Consider the following 22,708-nt stretch of genomic DNA (forward strand, 5'->3'; position numbering starts at 1 on the left):
CTACAAATTGAACTGAGAATTATGGTTTAACTACTAAACATAACTTCCTACATTACAGACAGTCATACATAACTTCTTGCTCTCCTAGGTTTACCTTTCTCATGTTCATTTTTGTCATTCTTCATATCCTGGGCCATTCTTCACATTAATCCAATGTTACTTGGCTTTTTTTCTTCCTATAGTTAAATCTCTTGTTTTCTTGCAGCTATGATTCAATAAAATTAGCCTATACACAATATGAATAAAAGAACAAACAATATAAAATATATTTCATTTTGTGAGACATTTTTTATGAAACAGTACTCACTTTTATCAGCTATCTGTATTCAAATCTATAACCATTTCACTAGGCACAGGTTCAGAGAGGAATAATTCCTGTAGGGCAAAAGAAAGAAAAGTTGAACACTTCTTATTTAATGAGGTCCTGTTCTGCCAGACATCCCCCAAAAGATTTTTCCCAGTAATTTTCTGCCACTAAGTCTACCCTGTTGTATGAATCAGAGCACAGATTCCACATAAAATGAGATTCCAGTCTAGCTCAAATAAAGTCACATTCTAGCTTTGGAATGAAAACCTTTAAAATTATTTTAGAAAAACTTGTGAGGACCCACTGAGAAATATTATGACAGCTATAAAGTGATGTTCTTATGGCCAAGGCTCCAGAAAAGTCCATTACATCCACAGATATAGCCAGCCAGCAAATCTGCTTCTCCTCCACTTGCTCTTCATGATGTTCTATGTCTGCAGCTATACCGAGTTTAAAGGCTTTTCTGGAATAACAAGATTTCTGCTCCTGATATTGGTAGTACTATAAAAATAACACAAACCTGCAGAATCTATCCATCTTCCACCTATCATCTTGGGCTCACCCAAGATTTCTGTGAGAACAAATATAATAGCCAAGTCATATTTTCCCCTCCATTTACTACTTTTAAAATTTTTTCTCACCTTCTTCAGAATTGGAAATACAATAAATCTGTATTTACATCAGCTGGATGAAGTATGTGAACATTTTGAGCCTTGGTGCAGCAGAATTCATTGCAGTACTACTGCTACTTGTAAACCACAGAAAACCTATGTTGTTAATATTCCTTTGTCTTAAAAATCAGAGATGCTCTTTCAAATTAACTTCTTTTTTGTTTTGTTTTAGTTTTTTTCCCCCCACAATCAGATAAAATGTCAGTGAAAGATAGCCAGTTGTGCATGGAAGAAAGTGACAGACTGTAGAAGGTAAGACCAGGAGGTACCTTTGATCAATTATCAGTTGTCCCAGAGCTGTAATCCTATGAGTTTCCCACATGAAGGCATCACCTCCTCTACACCATTCCCTTCCTTGCCCCTCCAAGACCCCAACCCTGTCAGTCAGTCAATCAGTCCTTCCTGCAAGATCAGAAGTTTTCTTGATAATTTTTCTTAATAACTTTAGTGAGACCTTCAGCATTCTCACTTGACTTGCAAGTACATTTCTTCTATGATTCCTTTTACATGAACTAAGGCTTCACTAATCAGTGAGTATTTAACAGGCCAACACTACTCCAAATATCTTTTTCCTTTCCTCTTGCTCAGCTCAGTTTGGCTGTGCCACTTCTGCTGGGACCCCAGCAGCTCTTCCTGAGTCCTCACAGGGACTCAGAGCACTCAAGGTAACTCAGTGTTCATCTGAAAATCACAGGATATTTTGAAGATCCTGATGCGTTTACAAAGGGGATCAATAATGGAACTGAAGAAGCAGTAAGGCTCTGTCAGACCAGGCCCAGATCATCCCAACAACTGTTGTATGGGATTTTACTGACTTATGTTTTCCATGTGATCCCAGTAGATATGATCACATACCCAAAGCACAACCATAAAATGTTGGATGAGCTTGTGGAAAAGCCAAGGACTGAAAAGGCCACTGGGTCATGGCATCAGCATAATGAATCTGTTCATTCAGAAATAAAAAATAACAGCAATTGTGCTGAAAGCAGGGTTTGTAAGGAAAGGCTTTTTTTTTTTTTTTAAACCTCTTATTTTTCAAAAAATGCAATCTGCTAAGAAAGTTGGAAGCACAGATAAGATTTTGGATACACATGCCAAGGTTTGATGAAGGGTTTATGTTGCCTGAAAGCCTTGCCAAATTAAATGACTGGCCAGTTGATATCCAAGTGAAGCAATAAAAATAAGATAAAAATAAGGTTCTCTTTTTGATTGGAGTGACTAACCACACTATTAGATCCCATGTTCTGCTTTAAGACAAATTAAAATGCTGGTGAAGTCATGTATTCTTATTTACTCATCAGGAATGTAATGAGACTTGTTTCACTAAAGGCAGCTGAAATCAAAAGAAAGAAATAGAACATTTTGTACTTCCCCTATATTATATCTGTTTGGGATAGAACTCTCAGCTCCTCCCTGGGCTCTTCTCCCTGGCACTCCAATGTGGGCACAGAACATGTGCCCTGAGTGCTTTTCTTTCCACCTACAAGAATCCATAGCAATAATTTAAAGCAGGATTTCAAAATCCATGCCTAAAAACAAAGGGAAGACCATCAAAAGGTCAGGATCATACCTCACCTGAGTGTTGTCTGATAACCTATCTCAATGCCACAGTAACACTACAGCTTAAAGATGTCTTAGGTGTTCTTCACAGCCTATTGATCCACTTATGAAATTATTTTCACTCAGACTTTGCAACCCCATGTGACCTCTAACAACCCAAAACTTCAATCCAGAAGAGAAATGAAACAATACAATTCTACCAAAAGGAACATCCAGAACACAATGTAGCAGCCAGTCATAACTATCTATATTTCAATTATATATGTACCTAATTGTATGACCCAGTTGAGCCCTGGCATGTTAACAGAAAAATTATAATAATTTTGAAGTTATGTTTCTTTTTATTGAGTCATTATTTATTCACCTCAGGTAGCCAGACAATATAACAGCTGCACCAGCTGTGAACTGATGGAAAAGACAACAGATCTCCTCCATGTCATGGATCTCAAAGTAAGGATACACTCATTAATTTAGCCTTCAATTATTTGCTTGATTAAATTATAAATTAATAAAGTTATAAGGATTTCAGTACTTTTCTAGGAAACCTCTCATTATGCTGATCCTATTTGGCTACTTAACAAGTACTTCTTCCCCAGGCTTCAAATAATCATAGACATTCACCAATCTAGCCAAGCTAGGGTTTCTTTATCAAGATCATAGTTCACCAAAGACAGCCCTGAAACTCTTATTATAATGATATGTAATATACATTTCTTTTTGTATGACCTTGAATAAGCTCCATAAAAACTCAGTTTCCCCTTTTCCACAAAGTAGAGTAATAGTTACTCCATTTAATTGAAGTAAATAGTTATTCCATCTGCACACAATGCAGAAAGACTGAATGAAAATCTCTCTATTGTGATAATACAAAATTAGAAATTCTAGCATAAAAATACTAAAGCTGTGCAGTCAATGAACCAAGTGAGGGAAACATTTAAACACATGTTTAAACTCACTCCTATTCTGCATTATTTTCCTTAAGAGACTTATTCTGATTTGAAGTCCCTTCCTCAACTGGGAACAATGTGTACTATATCATATTTATTATTTTGGGTTAGCAAAACTACTTTGGGACTCAAGTAATAATATAAAGGAGAAGAACTAAAATTCCCTGTCCTTTAGTATGATTTCTGAATAAAAAATTCCTCCCAAAACCCAAGAAGTTTCAGTTAAAACCTCCTTTGGCTCTGAGAGTTGCAAATGACCATTTCCACTATCCTGAATCTGGAACCAATGAACACAATGACCATTAAAACAATTAAGGACTCTTTCATTCATTTTTGATGTCTTACATATCATATGTTCAATAACTTTGAGATTTGACTCAATTCTTTGATTTCTAGCCAATGCCTTGGCAGCGTTTCCATTCAGTTCAGGGGAAAGTACAAAATATTCAGTGCAAGAGGGGAATTACTTCTGTCTGTATGAAATAGCTCTCACAACTTTTTGGAGAAGATACACCATCAGTAGCAGATAAAACTGCATAATTTCAGGCTACTGTCACCTAAGCTCCATTTGACAGGAAAGAAAATACACTCAGCATTTGCCTGTGATGATTTTTTATTGCTCTGCAATACTCTCTAATGCCTTCCAGCTGCATTGAGGACAATTTGTTCATTTCTCTCAATAATCAAAATGTGTTTTGACTAGTAAGTTCCTATTTAGTTTTTCTTAATGGGAGTATTTTCCAGATGTTGTGTTAGTCTAGTCATCCGGGCCCTCTTCCAAGCCCTGTGGAAAGTTTGCTGTCATAAGCTGTCATTAGTGGTGTGTTTAACAAGCTGCCTAATTACCTGACCCCAGCACAGTTCCAAAGCAATATATAAGGACTCTGGAACAGCCCTGCAAGCAGATGCACTCTCTGCTAGGTAAGTGCTACACCTGTCTCTATCCAGAGCTCTTCTTCAATAGGAAAACAAGCAACTGGGACAGAAAACCCAGAGTTTTCTTTCTGAAAGAAGATTTACTTTTAGCCTGTTTCCACTTGACATATTTAAATGTTAGCTTATGGCTTATAAAATGATGTTTCTGAATAACTAATGTTCTGTCAGTATTTGGTTTTATTATAGATTTTCTTTTATCAGTATTATAACTTTAAACATTGTTGTGCTGAAGTGTACCCATGTTAGAAGATGACTGTGACTGTCGTCTTCATGTAATAGAATTCTGCAAAAATTTATTTCTATTACTTGTTAATAATGAATTACTATAGTTCTACTATAGAATTTAATGGCTAACTGACTAATAATCAAGAGGGAATTTATGGATTAATTTTAAATTTGAACAGTTTTATTTGAACAGTTTAATAATTTATTTTATGGGTTTTTATATGAAACTAGTCATGCATAAAGATATGCACTGCAATTCTTAAATGATGAATTAAGTGAATCGCGGATAGTGATGTGAGATTATTTCTTTTTAGGAATGATGTCATACCTGAAAGTTATGATCATATGGAACATACTTTGCTTGTCCTTGGTGGTCCTTTCACTGTCCTTGATTCCAGAAGTATCTTCTCAAGGTACTGTAACACACAAAGCTGAAGGGAGGGTGTCTAGGACTGTGTATCTGACACACATTAAGAATATTTCAAATGCATTTTCATAAAACTACTAAGTTCTAGAAGTTTATTCAGACAGGAAATATAATTCACTTTTATCATCGCTGAAGATTTTCAATAATAAATTTTAGTGCAGCATGGTCCTCTTTTTTTGAGGAATAACATAAAAATATAAATACAATACAAAATGTATATGAACCTATTACTTTTTCTGTAGACAATCTACAGAGCCTCTTGCCCTTACCCTGATGTATTTAGACCTAGTGATTTGCAGGTTGATTGAGAATGAACATGAGAATATCCACAAAGGTTGGTTAGAAATATTTCAATAAGCTCAGGGAAAGGAATATTTCTACCCTTATTATTACAGCACTGAGACAAATTTGGGGAATTATTTGTCTAATGATACTCTGAGTCTATAATTGATTCCTAACTAAAGTAACACTGTTATGGTGAAGCAGAACATGCTCCCAGCAAATCCTGTGCTGTTGCAGCTCTCTGTTAGCTCCCAGATTTTCAGGAGGATAACACTGGCTTATTATTTGCTGGTAGAAAATGATTTATTACTACCTGATAGCAGAAGGCACAATATCATATATTTGAGCATCTCCTCAGAACATGCCCCATGCCAGATATTACCTTACACTGACCCCTTGATAACAGATGCCTTCCCACTGGTTTCAGCAAAAATGAAGACACTTGCCAACAGCAACCAGGACCGTTCAGGCATTTTCCTTATGAGTAACTCCGTAACTTACAAGTCATAAACTTAAAAGAAACTAATGAAGAGGTATAAAAATTGGATTGTATATTAACTGTATAACTATTGGACTTATTTTCTTTCCATAAAGGAAGAAGGGTTCAATATATTTGGCATATATTCATAAAGGAAATGTCCATCTTGTCTTTTCAACTGCTGTATTAATAGCCCAGTAACTCAAGTCCATTAATGTCTCCAGTTATCCCTCGGTTCCACTTTTCAATTTGCAGCAAAGTGGTAACAACCATTACAAGTACTGGCTGAAAATATTTGTTAGCCCATGCTCTTCCTTCAGACACACAGATGTGGAATGTACACTGTTAGAAATTGTCTTTGGTGTTGTGTTGTGTTACATGTTATTTCCTTGTTGTTCCTCAATGTTTCATCTGATTATCTGTTTGAGATTGCTGATTGTTCAGCTTCTTTGTTTGTATTTAGGGACGCTTCATTTGTGGTCCTGCATGTTTCATTTCCAGAAGAAGCTGTTAGCTGGTTGTGTTAGCAAATATTTTACAGAGGAAGGGGAGGGTTGCAGGGTGAATATCTGATTTGGCAGCAGGAGGTAGCAAGGCACTGCTGAGCTGGAATGCTCACAGGTTAAAGCAAGACACCTTCTGATGTCTTGCTTTACTACCTGTTATCTGCACCATTTCTTATTATCCAGCATTTCTCAGCAGTCTGGCAGTAAAGCCATTGTGGGATGAGCTTTTCTGTTAGTCTGCTAGTAAGTAATTTTCTAATTAACAAACTGTACTTCATAGGAGTTGCAGGGCTAGATCCCAACTGTTCTTAACCTTAGAGCTGATACTAAATTCTTCCCTGACATCAGGGAAAAAAATATAGTGTAGGGAGTAGGCAGATTTTGAAACTTCTGATAAAAATGGTTTCAGGGAGCTGTATTTATTATGACAATGCTCTCCGGTTTCCAAGCTAGCCTGATTTGATGGGTTAGAGGAACAGCATCACCAACAGTAAAAATCAGACACCTAGGGGTCTGTCAGGTATGGGTGTGGAGATGCACACACATTACCATACAGAGGGTGAATAAAATTGGAGAATAAGTCAGCAAAGCTGATATACTGTCTAAGGGGCTAGTTTGGATGCCTGTGGTCATACTACAGAACCAATCCTCAAGGATTCCCTAGTTTTCAGAAGAAAGGGGTTAAGTTAACTCAGTGGAAGACCCCTCTAACCTGAACACGTGCTGCTGCTGGTCCTCAGGCTGGCTCAGAGCAAACCTGCACTCCCCACACCTTCAGGAGGGGTCACACCAGGCCCTCAGCATCTGCAGTAAGGAGTGAAGAAACCACATTCTGTAGGAAAAAAAAAAAAAAAAAAAAAAAAAAAAGAGAAACTTTACTCCTTTTCCATTCAGCATTTCATTAAGGACAATTGTGGTTTGGCAATGCTTACACCAGTGTTGTGCGATTTTAGATGTATCGAGCTGTACAGGGAGATGTGGGGCAGGGTATTCTAGAGAGCATGACTGCCAGTGTGATTTTAACTGTCACCACTACATGGAGTGCTGCCCTGACTTCAGGAAAGTCTGCACAGTGGGTAAGTTCCCAAACACAGCCAGAACTTCTCCTCAAAATTCCCTTCCCAACTCCCTACCACACCAGTGTCTTCTCTCTGAATGCTTAAATGTCTGTTTGTTCGCTGTGTCCTTGTTCCCTCTAATACATGTGTTGTCGTTCCCCTCAAGTACTCAGAATAACCTCCTGCAATCCAAAGAAAGTTGTATATCCAGAGATTATTGCCAAGCAAAGAATTTTGCTTTTTACAAAGCAGAACTAGGCATGATAGGCAAAACCAGTTTACTGTTTGTTTTCAACTCCTTAGTGCATTTGTACTGTATATGTCTGTCTCTAACACAAAGGAAAAAAAGTGGTAAAAGGCAATTCAGGGTTTTGCAAAAAGAAATTCTGACATATTCTAACTCAAATTTAAGGATATAGATGCTGTGGTGTCTAATCCACAGCCAGGATGTCCTTCCATGGACAGAAATTGACTCTGGATCAGAACCATGTCCAGAGTCTGCTGGAAAAGGTGGTTGGATGAGTATTAATTTATGCTTTATTTACAGGCAAAACAGTACAATGTAAATAAACACAGGTTTTCCAAACTGCTTTACTGAGCATTAAAAGAATTTTCTTAGGAATCACCAGTGTCAGACATGTCAGTGATTTGGATAAGAGTAGTTTGTTACACTACACTGTGGTTCCAGTAGGATTACAGAAGTAGCAAATAATTCTCAGAATCAGCAACACCACTGAGTGTTGTTCAAAATGCAGATCTAGCATTCCCTAAAATTCTAGTTCTGCTGTCCCTGACACACAAGGGGGACACTTTCTTCCCCAACCTCATTTTGCTTTGGGGGGAGACATCAGCATTTCTCACAGCTGAAGACGCAGAGTGAGGCATTTTAATTATGTAGGCTATTTATTCATTGTGGGTCAGATTCTAAAGGTATTCTGGCTTCTACGCAACATTTAACCAAAAGTTTAAGGCTAGAGGAATTCTTCCCTGCTCTACTTTAAATCAGTGAGTCCAGGCAAGCACATTAAATGCCATCCTGAAAGGATGCAGGCAGTCTGGCTAAGGACTGTTGTCCAGTTAGTGTGGAATCAACACTGACTATATGACAGAAATGCCAGACTTCATTTATGAATAAAAATTTCTTTAAGATAATAAAAATAACTCTTACCTGTGCATGTGGGATGGATCCACTGGCATCAACACTGATTCCACAACTATACTAATTCAAAGACATTCAGAATCTGCCTACACAGTAATCCTAATTTTTCTAGATAATGATTAAACTGTAAAACATTATTTTATCCCTTGTGTGCCACAGAGACAATGACTTCAATAGAGATTTACATAGAGAAAGTGCTTTTTCTGAAGTCTTTAATAGCTGTGCACACTCTAACACAATGTGGTCATTATTTGATATGAAATAGCAGTTTGGCCAGTGAAGTTTCAGAAGTTAACCAAAAATTAAATATTAAAATAATGTGGTTATTAATCATGTCAAAACATGGTATATAGTCCTTTAATACTAATAATTTAAGAACTGTAATAAACAGTTCCAAAGTAGTCTCTTGGGGTAACTTGGTAAACTCATTCACACAATTAGGTTGCAGTGTTTGCCTGGACACACTAGGTACACTCCGTTGTGACCCAATTAAGCCAATTAATTTTTTCAGAAATGCTTTGGTAGACACATCATTCTTATTGCAAAGCAATACCCTGGTGATACCCTGCAAACCCAGCCTAGAATTCAAATATTGCTTTTGAGATCACTGCTCTGTGGCTGGGGAAGCAGAAGCCTCTTACGGTGGGACCTGGCTAAAGTGAACACGGCGGTCACGTTTTACTGCACTGTCAATGCAATGGTTCGATTCACTGCCATGGCACAGTGCCCTTCTGGCAGTGCTGCCTATCCAAACCCCACAGTTAAAAATTCTGGATCAGACCAGGATAAGCACCTGATTTTCTGGAGCTGCTCTTGGCAGCAGCTCGAGCGCACGACTTCACTGTAGAGAGGTCCCAGCGTTGCAGGCGAGCTGGCCCAAAGGCTGACTGTGCTGCTGTGCCCCACAGGTGCCTCCTGCGAGGGACGCTGCTTCGAGTCCTTCCAGAGGGGAAGGGAGTGTGACTGCGATGCCGACTGCGAGCGCTACGGCAAGTGCTGCCCAGACTACGCCAAGCACTGCAAAGAGGGTAAGACACTGCTCCGTTACTGTTTGTCAAAGATGTATTCAAACAGAGGTGCTTTGCTTTGCCATAAACAAAACTGCACAGGCTTTGGTTACAACTGGACAAAAGAAAACAGAACAAAAATGACAAAATCTAATTTCACAAACAAATTGGCCAATTTCTCAAGCATTAACACTTGGTAGTAATATACAGCTAGATACCCTGGAAGCCATCACCAAGACATGAATTCTGAGAGCAAAGTTTATTTTTTAATTAGGCTCTTTTGTCACTAGCTTACTCAAAATACTATATGTAAGGACAATGTCTGCTCATCAATAACAGAATTCAATGAAAGAAGCTGGGGAATCAGAACACTTTTGTTTGGAAAAGACTTTTTGAGATCATTGTATCCAACCAATCCCCTAGCACTGCCAAGGCCACCACTAAAACATGTCCCTCAAGTACCACATTCACACAGCTTCTAAATCCCTCCAGGGATGGGGACTCCACCCCTGCCCTGGGCAGCCCAGTAACCTAAACCTCCCCTGGTGGTCCTAGGGGTCATTTCCTCTTGTCCTAGTCCATGTTCTCTGGACTCCTGTCAGGGAGTTGTGCAGAGCCAGAAGGTCCTTCCTGAGCATCCTTTTCTCCAGGCTGAGCCCCTTTCCCAGCTCCCTCAGCTGCTCCTGGTGCTCCAGCCCCTTCCCCAGCTCTGTTCCCTTCCCTGGACATGCTCCAGCCCCTCAAGGTCTCTCTGGCCATGAGGGCCTAGAACTGGACTCAGCACTCAAGGTCCCTCAGCTGCATCAGCACAGGGCACAGCCACTGCCCTGGGCCTGTGGCCACACCATGGCTGGCACAGCCTGGGGGCCGTTGGCCCCTGGTCTGCCTGGGTACACCTGGCTCACATTCAGCCACTGTCACCAGCACCCCCAGGGCCTTTTCCACTAGGTAGATAAATAAATGAATTGCAGTAAAAAGCTGAGTTCATCCTATAAAAAGAAGGAGGATGGTTCAACTTTATAGAAGGTTCAATTCCCTCAAAATCCCCACCCATCTAAAAGTGGGGAATGGCTACTCTGTGCCTTGGGATGGCACTACCTGGACCTCCAGACCATTTGCTTGAGGTCACCACCGTCACTGGCAGCATATTACAGATGCACATCCTAGATTCTCCTTGTCTCAAATTCAACATAGGAAAAGCAGCCCAATACAGAAACCCATCCTGTGAGGCAGGAAGAAGGAGCTGGATGTTATATGTTCACACTGTAGTGAGAAAATTTAAGAAAACACACATTTTACCTTTAGGCTGCAAGTTCAGTCCAGGGCAGAATCAAACTGACCAGCAATCACTTCTTTTGTTCTGTCCTTTTCTGCAGAGCCTGGTGGGGTTTCAGCTGAGCACAAAAAAGGCACAGATGTGGAGGTAGCTTTAAGGATACCAGCAAATGAACTCTAAAAAACAACAACAGAATATGTTTAATTTCATCATGTTGTTAAACTTTCTCGTATCTACAGGCCTAAACTAATTTCTGTCAACACACTTGACAAATGTGGCTTGGCACTGGGTCCATTGCATCCAAGAGCAGCCCACCTCCAAGGCAGCCAATTCCCAAAGCCTGCAGTGTAACACACAACATAAGTCACAATTATAATTTAGTTCTCTTCACCCAAGTGGCTCCCAAGAGCTGGGATAGTGGCTTGGCTTTGCCACACAACTGCACAGCTATTCAGACTGAAGTAGAGTCTGTATTCAGCATTTTTGGCTGCATGTCTAGAGAAGTGTCTTGGAAGCTTATTCAAGTGAATTTGCTGCTTTTGAGGCTGCTTAATATTTCTCTCTTTCTGTTGAGTTTTTCATACCCAAACACTCACAAAACACTATTAAACCCTTTCACTTCTTCAGGTAAAATATAATGAAGATTTAATCAACCATTCCTATTCTTAAAGGGTTGCTTCTGTATTGTACTAAACTTGGCTATCAATTTTTTTCAAAAAATCCAGCAGAAATCCCCACTGTACTCAGTATTTCACTATTTATATTATGTCTGAATAACTGAGAAATATGTTAAACCTCTTGGAATAAATCTGTTGTTTCAGCATCCTCTGAACATCTGAAGTAAAGCCAAGTGTACAATGTATATACAGAGCTCACTGTTATCTTCCCTGTCCTCCAGAAACACTTTATTCCCTGAAAACATGTACACACATAACCAAAATGTTCTCCTGCCCAACAACTGGCTTTCAAAGGAGTCATTCAGCTTCAACAATAACTTATCTCTCTTCCTCAATAAAGGTTTCAGGATGTAGTGCAATACCCAATCTTCCTTGCTTTGAGCACTAGCTCACTGTGAAAGTAAATCTTTTGACACCATGGTCATCCCATGGAGACAAATCCCATTCCTTTTGTAAAAACTGATCACACACACCTCTGACAGTTACCAATTACCCTTGGTTGGATCAAAATAATTTGGCCAGTCCCCTGAGCTCCATCACATTCTCTTCACAATTAATAAGTTCTTTCTACAAAGAGATGCTACTAGTTCATTTCCAATTGTACAATTTGACCAAAAAATAATTACAATATATGGCTCTTACTGGATTCAACTGAAATTCCATTCACTCTTCAGAGCTGGAAAATCTGAACACAATCTCCTATTTCTCCTAAAACTCAGCATATTAGAAGTTAGCTTAATACCCATGTTGTTTCCTTGGTCCATGCCTGCTTTGTAGCTCCTGTCTCCTTCAAGGAAACAACTTCTTTTAAAATGTTTTCCCAAAACAATCACTTGCATACAATTATCACATCTGAAGAACAATGAGGGGATTATCAAAGTAAATTCTTGCCTAATGTGACAGCTCTCCTATTTCCACTAGAGCTAGTTATCTGTAGTGAAAGTCAAGTAGTGAAGTCATCTGTACTGAAAAAACAAAAAAGACAACTATTCAGAACATAGAGCTCCACTCAGAATTAATTTATTTTCCCACCTCAAAATTGCCATTAGCTAATAATGCCTCACCTCAAACTTCTGGGAAAAATATTGTTCCCATCTGTGATGAAACACTTCAGGATCCAAAGTGTATTTTTGCTCTTTTTCACACAAATAGTTTTGCAAAGAATCCTACAGATAAAAATAAACATACTTTTAAATGGAAGATAGTCACTGAAATTTTTTAAACACTCCTATACAGTTGACACCAGGCACCTATAAAAATAAAATAATCTGTTAATGGGACCACTTCTCTCTTTCAGCACACACAGAAAAGCCAACCCCAGAGACTCCTCCAGATAACAAATCTAAAAGGTCCTCCACAGATGAGGAAGAGTCACCAGAGGAACCTGTGGAAGGTAAGCAAGTATATGGATGTACCAGAATGGGTGTTACCTGAAGGAACATTCAAGACCATTTCCCTGCTCTGGAAATAGAAAGCTGATCCTAGACATTACCAGACAGTTACCAAGCTTGGAAGCACTTGGTTTATAAACTGATTACCTCACTGAGCCCTCAGGTCTTTGAAGAGTTCACTCAGCACAGATGGTGCAGAGTGGTAATGTCTCCTGTGTCCCTACTGGATTTTGACACACATCCTCCAAAAACAGGGTGCAGACCATTGTCAGTCTTGGACAGCATCCGTGGAACAGGAAGGGTGGGACAGGGTGAACTGGCAGCACAGTAAGCACAGCACAGCTAGGTTCCTCTAGCTTTAATCAAGCCAGGCTTCAGAGAGCACATCATTTACTCATTCTGACTGGAAAACATGCTGCTTTCCTGTGTTCTTTGGTACTGTGTTCCAGCATTTGAAGTGATAACTCAAGTGATAACTCAGTTTGAAATGCAGCTGAAAGGACACTAGAAGTCAGTTAATATTTTAATCCTTTCCCTCTCTGTTTGTTTTAGATTTGGAGTATTTATTTTCTGGTGTTCCAATTTCCTATTACAAAAAAACAAAACAAAACAAACCCCAAATAAACAAAAAACAATATAGTGGGTTAAATGGAAGAAAATTAAGGAAATTCAAATAAACATTAACAGGATCGCAGCTGGCTTATGGTATTTCAGACACATGGGATGTGAATGAAACCTGTTCTGCAATACTCTGCTCATACTAAACACACAACATTGATAAAAGCAGAACTAAACTGCAAAACCTTAGAGAGAGAATACTTAGGGAGAGATTGGAATGCAGAAGCATTTACTGTTCTTTTTGCTGAATATCAACAATTTGACTCAAATCAGTGTAACTATAAATACAGGTAAATAGAGCCTTAAATCCACACATCACAATGAGGAAAACGATCCAAGGAATAAAGATACAGCAGGAGATGCAGTCAGGGCTATGAGTTCAGGAATTATTTTCCTCCTGCTTCCCTACCTCTCTCTTCCAATTCCAGGTTGTTGGTGCAGACTAAGTTATAATGTAGGGCAATGGAATAAATCAAAATAAGACTGGGAAGGGAAGTGTTTTGTTAGAAGGACTATTTTGTATAGTGGCTTCCTTTCCATGAAAGTGGTGGGAAACCCCAGGCAGCCTCACCTACAAGCACCAAACTAAACCCTGAACCTGGGCCAGTGCCAGGCTGGCCAAAAGGGATGACCCAAAACTGAGCTGAGCTGCTGCAAAGTCCCATGCAGACAAAAGCAACTCCCATTTCACCCAGTCCAGGTTAGTTTGGCCATTCAAAAAAGATCTTGCTATTGCAAAGAAAGCATTTATAGCTAATGGGTATAATACATTTATAGGCAATACCTACCCATATGGCAATTTCAACGGCCAAACCGAACTTGTGTTTGTTTTGCAGATCCTGAAATCCAAGTGACAACTCCTGCTCCAACTACAGAAGCTGCAGAGACAACACTTGCAGCCACAGAGGCACCAACTACCATGGAAGACAGTCCTACAACCCCAAAGGTAGAGGACACAACCCCTGATGCCACTGAGGAACCAGTGACCGAAGCCGACCCGCCCACTCCGGACACGGCAGAAGACGTGACCCCCGATGCCACGGAGGAACCGCCGACTGAAGAGGATCCGACCGACCTCCCTGCAACACAGGACCCAACCCCTGACGCCAGCGAGGCACCAGCAACGGAGAGCGAGCCTGCCAGCACGCCCACACCTGAGGAGACAACCCCAGAGGAGGTGACAACCCCCACACCAGAGGAGACAACCCCAGAGGAAATAACAACCCCTACACCAGAGGAAACAACCCCAGAGGAACCTACAACCCCTACACCAGAGGAGACAACCCCAGAGGAGGTGACAACCCCCACTCCAGAGGAGACAACCCCAGAGGAGCCGACAACCCCCACACCAGAGGAGACAACCCCAGAGGAACCAACAACCCCCCCACCAGAGGAAACAACCCCAGAGGAACCTACAACCCCTACACCAGAGGAGACAACCCCAGAGGAGCCAACAAGCCCTACACCAGAGGAGACAACCCCAGAAGAACCTACAACTCCTACACCAGAGGAGACAACCCCAGAGGAGCCAACAACCCCCACACCAGAGGAGACAACCCCAGAGGAGCCAACAACCCCCACACCAGAGGAGACAACCCCAGAAGAACCTTCATCTCCTTCTCATGTGGAGACAACCCCTACACCAGAGGAGACAACCCCAGAGGAACCTACAACCCCAACCCCAGAGGAACCTACAACCCCTACACCAGAGGAGACAACCCCTACACCAGAGGAGACAACAACCCCCAGAGGAGCCGACAACCCCCACACCAGAGGAGACAACCCCAGAGGAACCAACAACCCCTACACCAGAGGAAACAACCCCTACACCAGAGGAGACAACCCCCACACCAGAGGAGACAACCCCAGAGGAACCTACAACTCCTACACCGGAGGAGACAACCCCAGAGGAATCAACAACCCCTACACCAGAGGAGACAACCCCAGAGGAACCTACAACTCCTACACCGGAGGAGACAACCCCAGAGGAACCAACAACCCCTACACCAGAGGAGACAACCCCAGAGGAGCCAACAACCCCCACACCAGAGGAGACAACCCCAGAGGAGCCAACAACCCCCACACCAGAGGAGACAACCCCAGAGGAGCCAACAACACCTACACCAGAGGAGACAACCCCAGAGGAGCCAACAACCCCTACACCAGAGGAGACAACCCCAGAGGAGCCAACAACCCCCACACCAGAGGAGACAACCCCAGAGGAGGTGACAACCCCCACACCAGAGGAGACAACCCCAGAGGAGCCAACAACCCCCACACCAGAGGAGACAACCCCAGAGGAGCCAACAACCCCTACACCAGAGGAGACAACCCCAGAGGAACCAACAACCCCTACACCAGAGGAGACAACCCCTACACCAGAGGAAACAACCCCAGAGGAACCTACAACCCCTACACCAGAGGAGACAACCCCAGAGGAGCCAACAACCCCCACACCAGAGGAGACAACCCCAGAGGAACCAACAACCCCTACACTAGAGGAAACAACCCCTACACCAGAGGAGACAACCCCCACACCAGAGGAGACAACCCCAGAGGAACCTACAACTCCTACACCGGAGGAGACAACCCCAGAGGAACCAACAACCCCCACACCAGAGGAGACAACCCCAGAGGAGCCAACAACCCCCACACCAGAGGAGACAACCCCAGAGGAACCTACAACCCCTACACCAGAGGAGACAACCCCAGAGGAGCCAACAACCTCCACACCAGAGGAGACAACCCCAGAGGAACCAACAACCCCTACACCAGAGGAGACAACCCCCACACCAGAGGAGACAACCCCAGAAGAACCTACAACCCCTACACCAGAGGAAACAACCCCAGAGGAGCCAACAACCCCCACACCAGAGGAGACAACCCCAGAGGAACCAACAACGCCCACACCAGAGGAGACAACTCCAGAGGAAACAACAACCCCCACACCAGAGGAGACAACCCCAGAGGGACCTACAACCCCTACACCAGAGGAGCCAACAACCCCCACACCAGAGGAGATATCCCCGGAGGAACCAACAACCCCAGAGGAGCCGACAACCCCTACACCAGAGGAGGTGACAACTCCAGAGGAGGTGAAAACACCCACACCAGAGGAGACAACAACCCCTAAACCAGAAGAGACCACCCCAGAACAGCCAACAACCCCTAAACCGGAGGAGACAACCCCAGAGGAGGTGACAACCCCTAAACAAGAGGTGGCAGCCCCAGAGGAGGTGACAACACCCACACCAGAGGAGCCAACACCCCCTAAACCAGAGGAGCCAACAACACCTGCAGCAGATGACCCAACCACCCCAGAGGAGTTGACAACTCCCAAACCAGAGCAGACCACCCCAGAGGAGCCAAAGGCAGACTCTCCCACTACCCCTAAACCCGAAGAAACAACCCCAGAAGAAACTACAACCACAGCAGACTCTCCCACTACCCCTAAACCTGAAGAGACAACCCCAGAAGAAACTACAACCAAGGCAGACTCTCCCACCACCCCTAAAGCAGAGGATGCTGACTCTCCAACCACTCCTGCAGCCCCTGAGGCCAGTACCCCTGCCAGTAAAGCCACGGCTTCTCCGAGCAATGCCGCAGCCACAACAGTTGGAATGGACTCCACCACACTTGAGGCAGGCACGATGCTTTCAGATACCACAATGGAGAACAAGGAGACAACAACACCCAAGAAAGACAGAACTACTCTGCTTAAAGACATTTTCACAGCTGCAATTGGGAAAGACACGGTTACTGTAGCTATGGTGACAACAGCTAAGCCAGGTGATTCTCCTAAAGATATGGATGACATTCCAAACACAGCTCCTATGGCTGAGCAACCTGTCACCACAGCAGCTGAATCAGAAACAACTTCTACAGACACCAAGACTGCAACAACAGCAGCCACAGCTCCCTTGCCCAATCCCACTCTGCTGGTAACAACCATCAAAGATTCAACTCCTCAACCCAATGAGGCTGTAACACCAAATGAAAAAGAGACAACTACAGATACTGAGCAGGCTGGGCCAGAAACAGACAAAGAGAGCCCAGGTGCTACTTGTGTTATTGTGGAGATGACAACAGCTGGTAAAAAAGAGGTAACGACCGTCAAAGAAATGGACACCACACCTGAAAAAGAAATGGAAGATGTCACTGAAAAGGTCCCTGGTATTGCCAAAGAAGAGGTAACTACAGTTACCAAAGAAACCACAACAAGGGATAAAAAAGACACAATAGAAGAAATGTATCTTGTGTCTAATGGGACATCCAAGCCAACAATACATTTCCAGGAGGTCACTGAGGCCAGGGAAGAACCTCACCCAACTGAACCTGAAACTCTGCCAGTGAAAGAAGAGCCAGAGATAAACAAGCCTTTAATACAAGTTGGGGACCTGCCAATGTTCCCTGGGGAAACACAAGGTAAGTGCATTCCAACAGGTACAAAGCATCAGTAACTCAAGGGAACATGGCAGCGTCCCATGGGCAGCCACAACCACAGCTGCCAGTGCCCTGAATACTGGAACCTCAGTTCTCAGCCGTGGAGTTACTTAAATCCTCCAGGTAGTTTAGAACATGATCTAAATTAATTGGTTCCAGTGATTGCTCCTACTGAAAAATGTTTGCTGTAAGCTTCTCCTCCTCCTGTTTGATATTGTAGAAGATGCAAACAGACAAAAAGAAAAGGTAAAAAGATGACAAATTTCTAAATCCCATGAAAAAATTGCTAGAAGTCAGGCTGCATATCCACTCTCACTCATGGTACCTAGCCTGGTGTTTTCTAACCACCTACTAAAAATGTCATATAAAGGAGACAAGAAGTCTCTTGCCTCTGTGCTTTTTGCCACAGCCTTTTTCATGCCCCCTCTTTATTTTAGTCAGACATAACCTGCAGGTTCTTGGGCAATTTTTCAATCACACACTGAAAGATATTTTGAGGAAAAAAAATTAGGGGGTTAGATGCAAAATACTTGAATTTCAGTCTAAAAATATTCATCCTTCTTTTATATTTAACTGCATATTTAACTGAAAGAAAGCCTAAATACCGTTAAAAAAAATAGAGCGAAGAGAAGCCGCTAAAGCAGCTTAAAGGAACAATAAAATCCTAGAGCATGCAGCAAGTAGCACCTGAGGTGTTTGTAGGCGCTACCCTGAATTACAGGTACTTAGGTGGCAAACACCCACACCTGGTCACTCAGCTCCAGAACCGAACTTCCTGAGAACAAATCTCCGAGGAGGAATTAATCCCTGGGGGCCAAGGGGAAAGCTAAGGCCGTTCTTAAACCTTAAACAAACCCAGCTGGCTGTGTTTTGCAGAGAGCAAGAACGACGAGAAGGACCTTTGCAGCGGGAAGCCAGCGGACGGCATGGTAGCCCTGCCCAATGGCACCCTGGCCGTGTTCCGAGGTGAGACTGCTCCCAACATTCTTCCACCGCCCGAGCTCCCCCTTCACATTTCCCGGCCCCAACCCTCCATCGTCACCTGTTCCTTCAGCTGCCCCGCCGCTCTTTCTCCTCTTTTTCCTCCCTCTCTCGCCCCGGTGCTCCTTCACCCCTCACGAACCTCTCCCGAGCCCGGCCCCCGCCAGAGCCCTCACGGGGCCGGTTCAGCGTCCCCGGGGGAGGACGTAGTCCCCTTGCTGTCTCTCGGGAAGGACGGCGCTGTCCCCTCGATGTCCTCTCGCTGTCCCCTCGCCATCCCCGGGCAGGACGGCGCTCTCCCCTCGATGTCCTCTCGCTGTCCCCTCGCCATCCCCGGGCAGGACGCGCTGTCCCCGGCGCCCCTCACGCCTTTCCCCTCAGGTCACTATTACTGGCTGCTCAACGGCCGGACCCCGCCGACCACCAACCCCCGCCGGATCAGCGACGGCTGGGGCATCCCCTCGCCCATCGACTCCGTCTTCTCCAGGTGCAACTGCGATGGGAAAACCTTCTTCATCAAGGTGGGAGCAGTCCCGGCCGGCGGGATGGGGCGAGGCTGATGGGGAGCAGCTGCGGAGGCTCAGGGGGGAACATTTTGGCTCTGCACAACTCCCTGACGGGAGGGTGCAGCCGGGAGATTCGGGCTCTGCTCCCAGAGAACAGCAACAGAATTGACAAGGAATGGCCTCAGCTTGCACCAGGGGAGGTTTATAGATTGGATATTGGGGAAAAAATTTGCCTAAATTTATTCCTAGTATGTTTCCTAGTATGTTTCCCAACCTGAAATAAAATGCTAATGGGATGCCCATGCCTCGTTAAAGCTGTTATGCAGTTATTTCCCAATAAATCACACATCAGTCTTGGAATATAAGCTGCTTGTTGTATCTAGGAAAATTTAAGAGATTTAGAAAGGAAACCCCTTTGTTCAGTAACTCCTCTTAAAAATTAGCTTCTAAGATACTCTAGCCTTACTCAAAGGTTAAAAGGCTGCAGGAGGTACTTAACGAAATTGTAGTAGTTTTATTGCATTTATAATGGATGTATGAGTAATTCCAGTCAGTTTTACAATGTAGCTATCAAAGTGCTAGTGCTTATTTATGGATTATTCTTCGTGTTTGTTTTGCAGTTCAATAACCAGGAATTAACTTCCTCTAAAGTTAATTTTTTTTCCGCTTAAATGCTCAGGGTCCCCTGTACTGGCGCTTCACTAATGGTGTTATGGATAATGGCTATCCCAAACCTCTCGCAACTGGATTTGCAGGGTTAAGTGGAAGAATAGTAGCAACCCTCCCTGTGGCACGATACAACAGCAGACCAGAATCTGTTTATTTTATCAAAAGAGGTAAGTCTTGTATACCTGAAATTCAGGGAACATCAGAAGCTGCTTGAATTGCCTTAGTCAGGAATAAAACACCGTTTCTCTTGACTCAAAACCTGTTTCTTTCAAACACAGAAACACAAATGATGCCAGTGATCCAGGTGCTCAAAAATGGCCTGAAGCTTTAAAAAATTTATATTAGTACTTGGAGTCTTTCAGTGCTTTTTAAACCAGGTCTGCAAGAATGAGAATCCAGGAATCCAGCACTGTAGTGACTGAACATTGAAATGAGTTTTATCTGGTGGTAAAGCAATTTTAATCTCAAGTTAATTAGAAAAGGGAAGGCTTTAAGATTGCTAGTTCATAACTATATGTGGAAATTTCCAACTCAATTTCTGATTTCCTATTTTAAAGTAATTTCCTTATCCTGCATGAATGCTATACTACCACCACAAGAATGTTATTTGTTACTGATTTCCTCTGTGTGATATGAATATAATGACATTTTCATACCTGATCAAGCTGGTGGGTTTTTTTTGAGGGGGGAAGGTGGAGTTATTTTTTTCAAACCAACAAAACAAATGTGTGTTTCAGATGGAAACATGCAGCAGTACGTGTACAGACAAGAACCAGCCAAGAAGTGTCAGAGAAGAGCCCGGGTCACCATCCGGTACCCAGCCTTTGTGCCCAGAGTCGTGATCCGGCGCCGCTTCCAGCGCGCTGTGCGAATGCCAACCGTCATCCGCACCGTCAGGATCAACTCCCACCCCTCTGGTAATGTGGGCACTGAGGGTCTCTTGCACAGATGCTTTCACCTCTGCAGGGTCTGACACGACCTGTGTGAGGAGGGTTTTAATGGCTGTAGGCGACACAGCTCCTCATGGAGGGTTCCCTTTGTTTGCAGGTGTTCTGCGCAAGGAAGTCCAAATGACAACGTACTGGAGAGGGCTCCCCAAAGTTATCCACTCCACTCTCTCCGTGCCCAACCAGAACAAGCCCGATGGCTACGATTACTATGCCTTCTCTTACAGTAAGTAAAAACTAAAGCACATCACTATAGAACCTCAAAAGACATGGAGAGGGGGGGAAAGAAAGAAGCTCCTGTTACCTCTTGTGGTACTACTTTCAGCACTACTAAAAAGTTCTGAGAATTAAAATGTTGCCAATAATCAAGAGATGTTTCTATTAAAAATCAGGAGTTACAGGACAACATGCAGCAATGAAATACAGAGGTTCAAAGCAGCCAACTGGGGAACGCATTGCCAGGGTGTTCAGCCTTGTAAAGTGTCAAACCTTGCAAGTAAAGGAAGGATTATGTTAATGATAGACTGAAATCTTTGGATCACTACACAGCAAGTTTTTCAATGGCTTCTGAGGAACTATTTTCTGACAAAACACAAAAAGGAGGGAGATGACCCACTTGACTTAGCTCAAAAAAATTATTTATGAACCTAGATTAGGTAGACCCATTCCCCAGCTAGGATCCCGCATAAGCATTCCTCAGAATTTTCTGCATTAAAAAAAGAAAAATCTCTAAGAACAAACCATACCCAAATATAGGCTATTAAAGACCCTGTGAGTAAGATCCAATTCCTCACCTTGGAGGAATCAGCCTCACAGGCCCATTCACACTCAGGGACCATAGACTTCTGTACTGAGTGCAGGACTGTTGTGGAGGTAGTTTGTTTGATTTCCAAATTCTTAAGACTATTTCTGTGTTCTAGCAATGCAAGAATATTCTTCTCTGCTCCTGGGACAGATTTAATCATTAGCAGAGCTATAAAACTTGCTGCAACCAAGGACACTTGAAAAATAAAGCTGAGGACAGGCATTTATTGATAGTCTGTCAGCTCCCAATATGCACACGGAATGGAAAATCTGTTATTCAGGCCTAAGTGACTTGCAGGCTTGAATTTGTGAATTCTTCCTGTGTATTAGATGTAGTTTCTGGAATTTAATCCTGACTTCTCTTCCTTTCAGATCGGTACTACAGTTTGGATGTTGGCAAAAGAATAGCAAGACCTGTTACTGCTCTCACAGGAAAGACTGTATCCAAAGACTGGTACAACTGTCCCAGCAAGTGATGCACAGCAGAGAAGTTTAAAACAAGACGCCATTTGAATGTCAACTTTTTTTCTAATTTTATTAATAAAAGACACTGAAATGTGTGCACACAACTCTAAGTATGAAATGCTGCTTCAAGCTCTGGCTTCATTACACTAAGCAACCACAGGCAAACTGGCACTTTGTATACACAGCTGGAAGTACTTTACATTTCATTTAACTAATGTTTCCTCTGTTCAGGCCTCCTCTGCCTCCCATGGCATGAGTTACACCTGTGCAGGGAAAGAAAAGTGCATTAGTATAAACCCTACTTCCCCTTTTAATCAGCCATTGCACAGGTGATACTTCATCCTTCCCCAAGCAACTGTCAGGGCACT

At 42.9% G+C, this 22,708-nt stretch overlaps 2 protein-coding genes across 6 annotated transcripts in view; one reads left to right on the plus strand and one right to left on the minus strand.

The window, feature by feature from the left end:
- Positions 1 to 4,962: 4,962 nt before the first annotated feature.
- On the plus strand, positions 4,963 to 22,450 carry PRG4 (proteoglycan 4). Its single transcript, XM_056497411.1, is given in 12 exon segments — positions 4,963 to 5,059; positions 7,293 to 7,415; positions 9,465 to 9,584; positions 12,814 to 12,909; positions 14,362 to 15,266; positions 15,268 to 17,950; positions 18,845 to 18,934; positions 19,331 to 19,470; positions 20,135 to 20,291; positions 20,862 to 21,041; positions 21,172 to 21,297; positions 22,248 to 22,450. Coding segments are annotated over 12 exon segments (4,821 nt in total). The 3' UTR covers positions 22,352 to 22,450.
- TPR (translocated promoter region, nuclear basket protein) overlaps positions 22,384 to 22,708 on the minus strand; it is a 32,890-nt gene continuing 32,565 nt past the window's right edge. For all 5 annotated transcript variants that reach the window (XM_056497405.1, XM_056497409.1, XM_056497406.1 and 2 more), the window contains exon 51: positions 22,384 to 22,603. In XM_056497405.1, the coding sequence (XP_056353380.1) occupies positions 22,548 to 22,603 (56 nt within the window). In that variant the 3' untranslated portion in view covers positions 22,384 to 22,547. The remainder of the gene's footprint in view (positions 22,604 to 22,708) is intronic.

Source organism: Oenanthe melanoleuca, chromosome 8 (genome assembly GCF_029582105.1).
Source record: "Oenanthe melanoleuca isolate GR-GAL-2019-014 chromosome 8, OMel1.0, whole genome shotgun sequence".
NCBI classification, from domain to species: Eukaryota; Metazoa; Chordata; class Aves; order Passeriformes; family Muscicapidae; genus Oenanthe; species Oenanthe melanoleuca.